General features: G+C 46.3%; 1 protein-coding gene across 8 annotated transcripts in view; it reads left to right on the top strand.

The window, feature by feature from the left end:
* The first annotated feature begins 7745 nt into the window (after window positions 1-7745).
* Window positions 7746-11557, top strand: part of SLC10A7 (solute carrier family 10 member 7) — a 153528-nt gene continuing 149716 nt past the window's right edge. For 3 of the 8 annotated variants that reach the window (XM_040582320.1, XM_040582315.1, XM_040582310.1), the window contains exon 1: window positions 7746-8145. In XM_040582320.1, coding sequence (XP_040438254.1) covers window positions 8046-8145 — 100 coding nt within the window. In that variant the 5' untranslated portion in view covers window positions 7746-8045. The remainder of the gene's footprint in view (window positions 8146-11557) is intronic. The other 5 variants (XM_040582295.1, XM_040582301.1, XR_005826069.1 and 2 more) reach the window with 4 other exon arrangements.

Here is an 11557-nt window from a genome sequence, read left to right as displayed (position 1 = left end):
AGCACATGGCTCTGGCATTAAAGCCGCTTACATGGAATGAGATGTGGGAGACTGGATGGGACCTCTGAAATGAACAATGAGATGACTTGTGTGGTATAAGCTGGAGAGATGGCAGGCAGCGGACAGTGCTGCTTGGAAATCTTCATGAGACCCGAGTAGGTTGTAAGAATATTTCAAGTTCACAGCAGAATAACTTCCTTTCCTTGGGAATAGGAAGGAGAGGGCAGACTGTCCCAGGGGCAGAGCTCTTCACCAATGTCCTGGTAAAGGCGTGGGGCAGATGCTGAGCCTGAGAGAAGGGAGGAGTGAGAGAGTTTAGCAACTGTGTTGGCTGTGCTAAAGAAACAAGTGGTGGCCATGTGCCAGAGGTGCAAAAGCCTTGCCTCCTGGTTAGTGAGGCAGTGGTAAGCGAAATGCATCTGTAAGAAGAACAGTATGGCAGTAGGCTTGGATAGAAGAGGCTTTCCCTTCAGTCTATGTCCTTCATGACGCTGTTTACCTTGGGATGGTATGTACCCCAAAACTTACCTCAGTGTCACTTTAATTCTCAGCTCCCATGCCATCATCCTCTCTTTGTTCAATTAAGCAGTCTGGGCTGGATGCTTCTGGAATAATGACTGCATCCAAAACTTTCAGCAGACAGTGCTGACTTCATGATTTGTATCTGATTACTGCCAAAAAAATGAGGCAGTCATGTTTTCCTTATATTTGATGGTTGGAGGGGCTGTATTTGTTTCCATGCTTATATTTTTCATTTATGTTATTATTTGCCAGCAATATGCAATCGTGTCCTCTGGTTTAGTTCAACTTTATTCCCTTGTCCTCATGTGATAGCGTTTTAGGCACAAAGCGTCCCAGTTTTTTTAATATTTCATCACTTATTAATGCTGCAGATCGTGGGATGAAGAGTTGTCAGCATCCTCATTTTTTCTGTATTGACAGATATAATAGCTGATTTGTTATTAAATAGCTATTCAAGGTTCTTTTCCTCTCTGGTTATATTTTTTTTTCCTAATTATTTAGCGTATTTCCCAATAGCTTATCTCCCTTTCTGATGCCGCTTTTTTTTTTTTGTGTGTGTGTCTAATTTCACATTTGAGATATGTTTTCCACTTAACTTTGAAACTTTGAGGGGCAAGGCAGAAGTGAAGCTGGTCAACGCAAGAGATATCAGACCCAGAGATATCAGATATAGACTAATATCAGAGATATCAGTGTGCCCTCATGCCTCTCTAAGAGAGGGCTTGTGAGGATTTCTGCAGGAGATAAAGCATGAGTTTGTCTCAGTTCAGAGTACTGCCAGTGGGGATCTCCTGACAGCTTTGGCCTGGTGGTCCCCATTCATACTGTATCACCAATGGTATTAATTGCTAGAGCTGGTACTAATGAGGGCTACATTAAAGCGAGGTCCATTATGTGTCTGTGCAGTACAGGTCCTTGATTGTGTGCCTGGGTTTATGCTTGCACAGTACCTGGTCCAAAGAAGCCTTGCAGTCTGATCAAGATCTCCAAATTCTGCTTTGGTATAATCAATTTAGGAAAAAAGAAATAAAAGAATATACCACTTCCAGCACTCCAAAGGGGCATAGTGCTACACAGCTGGGTGGGAACATGCACCTTCCTCTCGGGTCTAACATAGGCAGCATACGGAAGCACTTATGTTCCTGCAGGGGAACTTCCTAGTCAATTATAAATCAAAAAGCCAGATAGGCTGGGATCAAGTAACTTGATTTTTCAAATACTGGGGAATTTACTTCAATGCAGGTAAATGATGGTGGCACTGTTAATATACAACTGTAAGCTCCCTTATTTCCTTGCATTTTCAGAAAGGGTTACTGAGGGAAAGGCAGGCAAAACCTTCCTTTGTAAATCTGTACCCTAGTATGTATAACAAGCTGCTTGGTTTCCAACCTGCAGGGGGAAATCGTGGTGGCTTGTCAGGACTGAATGGTCAGGCTCTAAGTTATGAACATGGTTTGATGTTCAAAATAGTCAACAGAGGCCAATGTGCCAAGCTAAGCACAAAGGATGTGTCTACACTTGCATCTTTCTATTGCACATCACGTTGACCCTGAGACTGTAGTCTCTGAAATGACCAAACTGGCCATGGTCAGAGTTCATCATAGGAATGCGCTTGGTTTTTCTCCAGACTGATGGAGAGCTGGGTCCTGGCCTGTGGTGAAGACAGGACATGGTAATGGTGTGCAAAGATCCAAGAGGTATGAAGCAACAGGTGCTGTCATATGATGAAGTCAAACAGACAAGTCTAAGCCTAAAGACAACTTCTCTGGCATTCTTCCTCAGGGAAGCTCCTGAATTTGTTCTCTGTACCTTTAAACTCTTTGCTAACACTAAAATCAAAAGGGACAGACACAAGGGAAATCAGGCTCCACCTGATCCAGCTAAGTGAATACAAGGTTTGGAGCATGGGCTGTCCTTCCTCTTGGACAAGCCCCGCTGTTCCTTCTTCTAGAAGGCAAAGCTCAAGCTTCTAAAAGCCAGCTTTCAGCAGCCTTAGGACAACCCCTTTTTCTAGCAGCTGCCTCTTTCTCAAGCCTAAATGTGCTCATGTATTTCTGATTTCTCCAATGGCTGCTCTTTCCAAACTTGACCTTTGTGACAGGTATCACAGCTTGGAGGATTGTTCTTTCTGATTTCTCTGATTTGCATGCTTTTCCCATTATGAGTGGTTAGTGCTCTGAAAGTGTTGTAAAATGTTTGCATCTGCACACGTGTGTGTATGTGCCCAGGAATAAAGCTGCTGCTTCTCCCCTGTAAAAACACAGCACAGGTTTTTATGCTGAAACGGCTCGTATTTGAGGTGGTTTTGGTATGATTATTGTAATATTAGAAGGTTATTTTTGTAAGCGTAAGGAGAAAAAGATGTAAAAGTATCACCATCTCTGAAGTGTCTTACTTAACAAGTTAAATCCAGTTGTTGTTCACTGTGAGATCATCCAGAGAAGCCATTTCATGTTCTCACTTTCATTTTCCAGGTTTAAGTATGTACAGCTTTTCATGGCTTTACGAAATCTATATATTTTTTCTTATGTTTTTAAATTGCAGTTAAAGCAGCCCATAATTTGTTTCAAGCATAACTTTATTATGGCAATTGCTTTTTATTTTTCTTTTTTTTTAATGCAACCTTCTGAATGCATTATAGCCTTGCTGTCTACTGGGAAATCATATTTTTGTGAAAAAGTGCAAAACATGAAAATTTCTCGAATCTATACGGTCTCTTGGAGGTCTAGGAGGAGAAGGCAAGAATGAGTGAAGCAGCACTAAGCCAGGTTCTGTTTGCATTAAGAACAAGCAGGTTCTAGGAAAGGGTTCAGCAGCGCCATGTTAGTTGCCTTTTAAATTTTCTTCCTAATACCTAAGATTAGTGCATGAAAATTTCACACTGGGCTCTTAAGTAGAAGAAAAATTGCTTATTTGTTGAATACCTAAATATACAAGGATTCTTTACTACAAGTGGATAAAAAAAAAAAAGCATTATGCATTTTAAGTCTCTGGGGAAAAACAAATCATACCATTATAGAAATAAAACCAAAGATTCACAAAACCTTTTATCACCTTACAGCTTCTATTTATAAAAGCATGCCTATATGTGTGTTTAAGTCCCATTAAGTGCTGTTCTAAATTGAACTTGTACATAATTCCTACTACTGCATTATGCTCATGGTAGTAAGTCCTGCAGCTGGCAATACCTAAGCGCCCACAGGCATTTAATAATATTCAGCAGCAACAACCAAAAAATCCCTTGCACGTGCCTAAAACAGTGTAAGAACCTAGATCAGGAGAGAGTAAGAGTTGTGAATTCCACTTCCATAATGAAAACCAGCTAATGGGATCAGTATAGCAATTTCAAGCACCTGAGATCTGAAATAGTGCCACTAAGTGCTTGTGAGAAATGTGTTGTAAACTGTCTCCCATATATTTCCACTTTTTCTCCTCAACTTCCCTATTTATAATTAACACCTCTCTTTATCTTGTTCATTCTGAATATCTTTGTTCTTTTCAAGATAAATTATTTACTATCTCTTTCTCTCGTTTAAGCTCCCTTTATCTCGTGATCCCTTCTCCTTTATATTGAAATCTCTCCTGTCTAAATGCATAATCAGATGACGTCTGCCACTACAGAAGTTAAAAATCCCAGTGCATTCCCTAAAATAACTTAAGTGTGCAGTTATTAGACAGTAAGGTATAGTTGTACAGGTAAGAGGCTGGGTACACAACAGAAAAAGGCTCCATATGGCACAAAGGGGAGCTAACATCTCGGCATCGGTTGCAAACCACATGAGACCGATTGTTCATAATGTGAAGCCCAGAAACGTCCAGTCCACTTCTGCATCTTTGCAGACATGAAAACTGGTCGCTGCTCATATTAACGGTCCTGTTGATTTCAATAGATTACCTGTGAGCAATGAAGAGGTGGTGTCACGTAGCTACGCATGTCACGAAGCTTTTGTATTATGCAGAAGGAAGCACAAGGGCCTTGAGAGGCAGGAAAGCATCTGGAAGCCCCGAGGTATGTTTGCCGTTGAACAAAACTGAAAATTTGGTCATGTGAAATCAGAGAGAAGCTAAATTCTCGTTCCTGTACTGTGTCTAAGCCCCAGCTAAATATATCCCAAAATGCTTTTGTGCGATGTAATGGAGCATACATGTACACATGTGCCACACCATTTTGGGATCTGGTCGAGTCCCAGTGGTTAATGAGGAAAGTGAAATGTTGCAGGATAGTTGTGGATGACAGACACTGAATTGCCCCTCTCCGATACTGATCAAATGCCTCAATATGGATGACAAATTGCCTTGTAACAACAGTGATGCTGTCTTGCAGACTTGAGGGGCTTAAGAGCCCTGCTAATTATACAGTACACTTGTAGTGCTTTTTTCCTTCCTGTTCCGAGCTGGTGGGGCAGGGCTTAGAGAGTGCTGTCTTATTTAAAAGCAGGAACAATTTAATCTATTTCTCATGTATGAGACCTATATGTTTATCATGCTAATTGAAGAATAGCTTTTAAACAAAACCAGTTAAAAAATCTTTGTAAAAGTCTTTCAATACACAGCTTAGAATATCTGCATATGATCTTAAAAATTACAGAAGAGACATAAATCTGTATATTTTGTAAAACAGTTGGCAAAATAAGTTTATTATAAACTTCAGATCTCTTTGGAAAAATCTTCCAAGCAAAGCATCCACTCAAAGCAATGGAGTCTTATAATGTCTTTAGTGAGTACAAACAAAAGTTAATTTTTTTCTGTGATACCTGATAACCACTGGCCAGCCATTAGCGTTTTTTTTTAGTGTTTCTTAACTGTTATAATATGCAGTGAGATAGCTCATCCTTGTCTAGAGAATGAGAGACAGGCCTGGGACATCGCACAAGGAGTGACCTTTGGATGGGAAAATGAGAGCAACCTTCCAGGGCCTAGGGCGGAACCTGAGGTTTCTAACTTTTGCCAGTTAGATCTGCTGTAAGCAAACATCTGAAACTTGTTGGCAAAATGAACCTAGAGTTAACTTGGGCAGTGGGCAAGATCAGGAATCCCCAGTTGGCATCCACCTGCAAAGAGTGAGGGGCAGGGTAAGTAATGTGCAAAAACAATGATGCAAAAGCAGGGAGAGACTGCTGCCTTCACTGCAGGATTGAATTTTATTACAGACTGAGTGCTCTCCACACCTGCCCTTACTTTGCATCTGTCTACAGCTTCTGCAGCAATTGCCACCTTCGTTTACTATGAAATCTGGCTGCTTCTGAATACTTAACTTTTGGACTCATTAGATTGTCATTTTGCTTTGCCTCGGTAACAATGCTTTCCTGAATTGTGCTGAAACTGTGCTTTCTCGTCCTGCTGGTGCAGACTGAGGCCTCTGCATCGTGCAATGAACCAGCTGGACAGAACCACCAGGCAGAAGGTGCCAAGCTTCCTGCCCCATCTCTGTTAGGACCGACCGCCAGGGCTGTGCACATGTTCACAACAAAATGACCTGGGAAACACTGGACATCTGCCTGGTCTCCTGCTTCAGTTCAGGTTCAGATCAGAGGGCCTGTGCTCTTGCTAGTGTGTTTTCAGAGCCACGTAAGAAAAGATCTAGGAGTGGTGCAGATAAAAAACATCACAGAACTATGGCCCCCTCACATGTGAATGCGTACCCACACAAAGACTTAATGTAATTTATATGATAAACATTAACTTTACATCTTTAGCTGATCCATCTTATCCTTCTTGTGTAGTAATCAAATCCTCCAAGTGATCAAATTCTACGCTCATTCCAATCACAGCTTGCTCTAGAAGAACAGCCGTTACGTGTTTATTTTCTCCCCAAACAGTCAGCCTCTAGCAGTTCACAGGCAAAACACTGTGAGGTTTTGCAATTTGGCACTCATATCTGAGAAAAGAGCAAGGACCACCATGTACTCCAGCAAAGCAGCGAAATGTATAATCATCTTACACTGCACACTTTGGATCCCTTATGGGTGGGAGAAGGCACATTCCCTCCCTATTAAAAAAAAAAAAAATCAGCTATGACGTATATGTGTTTACACAAGTGAACCTGACAGGACATACAGCAATATACACTTCCTGAAGTTGCCGAGAGCGCAGCAGAGCTCTGAGGTAGAAACATTTATTTACGTGGTAGCGGAGAGCAGAAAAGTGCGTGGCAGGGCTATTCTTTGAAGCCTGAATAGACCCACAAAGACCGCGAAGTACAAACTTACCGAACCGTTCAGAAGTCACACGGCAGAACCGCTGTGTGGGGAACCCGCCAGCCCCTGCCAGCCGTGGCGGTGCCGGTGTGAGCAGCAGTGGTGGCGGCACGTCTCGTACTTTGCCATGTCCCTGTCGGTGCGATCCAGAGCGCGGGGCCGCGGCCGGGCGGGGGCTGGGCTGACGCACCCCCCGGGAAGCGGCGGGAAGGGGGGAACGGCGACGGGACGCGCAGGCCGAGCACCAGCGCGGGGGGTTTTACCACACTCTGCTATAATGGAAGTGTATTGAACACTGAAGTAAACCCACCGACCTCCGCACGGGGAATCGTCTCCAGCTTGGAAGCCGGCCCGCCCGTTCGGCAGGCGCACCGCAGGTGATGTCGGCAGGTCGCGACAGGCGATTCTTCTCCCGCGGGCAGGGCAGACGCCTGTGGGTCCGCTCGGGCCAGACAGGCAGGCGCCGTCCTGCGGCAACCAAGCGGCACAGGGCCGAGCTCCGGGGCGACGGGGAACAACCTGCCGCCTCGGCGGGGGGGCGGGGCGGGGCGAGGCGGCCGGCCGTGTGCGAGGCCGGTTCGTGTGTGACACGGCCGGTTCGTGTGTGACACGGCCGGTACGTGTGTGACACGGCCGGCGCCGCCCGCCTTCGCAATACGGGCTGCAGGATTGCGGCCGGCGCTATTCTCACTGCCGGCAGCCGCGGCCCGCCCCCACGGGAGGATCCCGCTCCCCTTCCCGGGCGGGAGGGGGCGGCGGGGGGGTGCCCGTACGGCCCGGGAGCGGCCCCGTCTCCCGCCCCCTGCCTCAGCCCGCTCCACGCGCCCAACGGCCAGCCCGCGCCCGCCCTCCCGCGCGTCAAACGCTGGGCGTCTCGCAGGCGTTGTAATGTACCAAAACAGCGCGCACAGCCGCGCTGCCCCGCCGCGTCCGCTCAGACCCCGCGCCCGCCGGGGCCGCGCCGCCCGCCGGGACCGGCTCTGGGGCCGCGCTGCCCGGCCCGCCTGGCGCTGGCGCCACCGTCCCGTCTCCCCGCTCTGCTCCGCCGGCGGCGGCGGCCCGGCGCCACCGCCTCGGAGCGGGGAACGCAGCGCGGAGCAGGGGCGGCCGAAGCCGGCGTGGGGTCGGCGCTGCGGGCAGTCGGGCGGGCGGCGGCGGTGGCTGCGTGTCTATTCGGAGGTGCGTGGTAGCAATGGCGGCGGTGGGTGAGACTTTTCCTGTCAGCGGATCCGGCTGGTCCTGCCGGCGGGCGGTGGGGCTGCACCCCGCCCCGCCGCTGCGCCGTGGTGCGCCGGGCCGGGCCGGGCCGGCGGGTAGCGCCGCGCCATGGGGCTGCTGGAGCGCCTGCGGAAGGAGTGGTTCATCGTCGGGATCGTGCTGGTCATCGCGGTGGCGCGGCTAGAGCCCGCCGTCGGCGTCAAAGGGGGTGAGTGTGGCCGCTGCCCCGCCGGGGCTGGCTTGCCTCGGTAGTTCGGCGGTGTGGCGAGCGCCGGGCAGGAGCCTCGGAGCCGAAGCCCGGGCCCCCCTGGGGGGGGCTGGCGGGACTTTGTCAACTCCCCGGCGGCCGGCGCTGTCCCCCGCCGCGTTTGGGTCATGCGGGCCGGGGCTGGGCCCCGGTACCGGCGGGGAGCGGGCGGCCGCGCAGCCGGGCTGTGGAGGCAGTCGGCAGTCCGCGGTCCGCGGGCGGAGGGCGCCGGTCGCCCTGCTGCCGGGGGCGCCGAGGCATGGTGGGGCCCAGAAACTTTGAAGCGAGTTGCCCGGGGGGCGGCGGGGCTGGCGGGCACAGAGGGGTGGGCCGGGCCCCCTGTGCGCCCCTCGCCCTCCCGCCGCGCTCGCCGGTCACTTCCTCAGGTAGCCGAGGAGTAGTTCGAGGTGTGTTCCCGTGTGTAGCTTTGCTGGGCGCTGTGCCGGCTGCTGGGATAACAGCCTGCTCTTTTTTTTTTTTTTATTAGTAGTAATGAGAAGTGGATAGCGGCTTGCTTTGAACGTGCTCCTCCTAAACTAAAAACTTCAAAAACTCTTAAGATGGGCCTGAAGCCCTTGCACTTCAGGGTGCGGATGTCTGCCATCTGTGAGCTTCCCGAGAGGCGTAGCTTAATCTATATTACAGTGTATATTGTGTTAAAATCCCAGGTGCTGTATCTCAGCCAGATAATTTTTTTCACTTTATAGCAACATATTTGCATTTTAAAGATTTTTAATTATTCCCTCATGAAAGATGAGGGAAAAGAGTGATTGTATGCAAAATGGTGTCAAATGTTAACCGTAAACAAATTGGAAGAAAGATCTGTCCTTTTCTAAGCAGTGAGGTCTTGTTTGCTTTTCGTAAGGAGAGCTGATGAAGTAACCGGTGTTATTTTAAAATAAACAGTGTATTTTTTAAGTATAAATGTAGGCAGCATCTTCTGATTAGTTTCTATTGTAACTTCAGTTCCAAATCTTCACAATTTTCAAAAATAAATTACATTTTATATGTACTTTTTTCTAACTGATTTAAAAGATTTAAGAAAAGGGATGTAGAACACTTGAACAAAATTCCTTCAGCAATTCCATGTTATGGGAGGGGAGGAAGAATCTAGCTGTGTTTCTGTACGCATAGATTTTAAAAATTTTTTTCTTTCTTAACAGAGCTGAAGTTTGAGGATAGATAGCTTCTCAGCCAACCCCACCCCCCTGCCCTCCTTAGGTTCTGGGAAAAAAGAAAGTGATTTAAAAAAATACAGCTCTGAACACTTGCTGTGGCCACTAAGGCTCTGGTACTTCATGGAGTTCAGGGTAGGCAAGTGCCTGCTGTGTGAGGATCTCTTCTAACATCTGTGTGCTGTTTTGCATAGGTGAATAGGATCCACTTGGAGCTTCTTCCAGGATCCATGCTGTTGTCCCTTTCTTGTTTGATTGTCATGCTAACTGTTAGCAGCAGTGTGGGAGATTTTTAACTAGAATAGGAGATAATTTTTTCCTCAGCTTACTTCCTGCATGGAAGCACTATGATGGAGTAGTTCGTTTAGTTATCCTATTGCAAAGAGATGTCAGGCTTTGACATGGTATTGTTCCCGGGTCAACTTGCTTGAAAAAACTTGCAAGCATTGATTGAAACGTGTGAGCACATGTTCCCCAAAGTGGTATCCCTCATCTACTCATTTTAAAACCAGAAAAAAAAAGAGGTGTGAGGGAGTGGGAAATATCAGCATATGGGAAATCTTTAGTCTGTAATCTTCTAGCTGACAAAACCATATATTGTAATTTGCAGGGCCTTACTGAATGGTGTGGATGGTCCAGTGTCCATACCAGTGGAACACTGTGGCACAAATAACAAAGATTTGAGCTGTTGCCACCTTCGGGGCATAAGCCAAGCCCTTTTGGTGTGTTTTCCTGTTTGATGAATGAGCCTATTTATTTCCTTTGTGAAAAGAGCTTTCCTGACCAGTTTTTTGCAGGAGAGATGAAGGGGATCTGTTCTGACCAGAGTTCCCTGTGTTCCATGAACGTGGTTGCTCTAGTAGTGGAGGTTTCTCCTGTGTAAAGGAGTTCAGGTAGCCCAGTGAAAAAACCTAAAATACACACATAGAGTCCTGGAGGAACCCTTATCTTAGCCAGACTAACTAACCCACTACCAGTCTGCCCAGTGTGTATATGCATGTACGTATATACTCTAATTTTCTAAAACATTAGAAAAATGTTATATATATAAAAGTATAGTTTTCTGTGTAACTACATATATAACTTTTCTGTTGTTTCCCCCCTCCCTCCAGCTGTTCAGCTAATGTGCCATAATTTTGCAGTGAGCCATGTGCTTTGTTGCAACTTTAACTCTTGCATTTCCTGGCTTACTTTTACCTTATGCTTCATATGAGTGGTTTATTTTTTGTGTTTAACACAGAGTTTTAGTGTCTCATAAAGAGAGCCCTCTCTGAGAGTAGGGTTTGGGTTTAAATGACTAGAGATGCAAATTTGATTAGACTCAGTGTATGATCAAATCCCTCTAATTTAAGGATCATTGACCTTGTTCCAGTGTGACCATCAATGTATCATTCATCCAAGAGAGCAGAAAGGCTCTTCTCTTCTGGAATGTTGAGTAAAAGCTTGCTTGTTTGCTGCTGCAGTTTTGCTCATGAAACTTGCTATCGCTTGCAGAGTTAGCATATTACTTTGGTCCTAAGTAGACTGCTAATATTTTCTTTATAATATAATAACTGGTTGAATGCTTGTGAAAAAATGAGTATATACATTTTGTGCTTAGTGGCCTCCAAAGGCAAAGTGTATTAAGAGAATTCATCATTTTTATAGGAGTGTAAAAAGTATTTTATTTTAATCTCCCTGGAAAAAAGTATATAAATATATACAAATGTAAGTCTTTAATATAGTGGAACCCTTAGAGGTGCAGGCATCTGCCCTTGCTGGTCTTACTGCAGCAATGTGTCTGAAATGCCTTACTGTAGGGCAGGAATGAACCATTTTGCCACAGCCCTGTTTTGGAGGAATAATGCAGAATTGTATTACCCCGAGGCAATCATTGCAAGGTACCATTTGGTTTCCTCTGTACAGGCAGCCAGACAGGTGTGTGTGTTGTGGTGGAAGAAGAGAGAGGTAGATACGTGAATGATATCAATGGCCCTGTGGAGGGAGCAGCTGATATTTTTATTTAAGTGTATAGTTTGAGTTTGCTGATGTTACAGGGGTACTCTGATGATAGAACTGTGAAAAATTACCCGTTTTCAAATTTCCAGAATTTACCTGTTAGTTCCCAGTGGCCTGTAATCACGGAAGCCAAATGTATATGACATCATGCCGCACTCTACATTCAATGGTTTGCTTTTATTTAAAAATGAATAGTGTGC

The sequence above is a fragment of the Falco naumanni genome, chromosome 1 (assembly GCF_017639655.2).
Source record: "Falco naumanni isolate bFalNau1 chromosome 1, bFalNau1.pat, whole genome shotgun sequence".
Classification (NCBI taxonomy): Eukaryota; Metazoa; Chordata; class Aves; order Falconiformes; family Falconidae; genus Falco; species Falco naumanni.
Note: the sequence above shows the minus strand (reverse complement) of the source record. Positions and strands in the feature narration are given on the sequence as shown.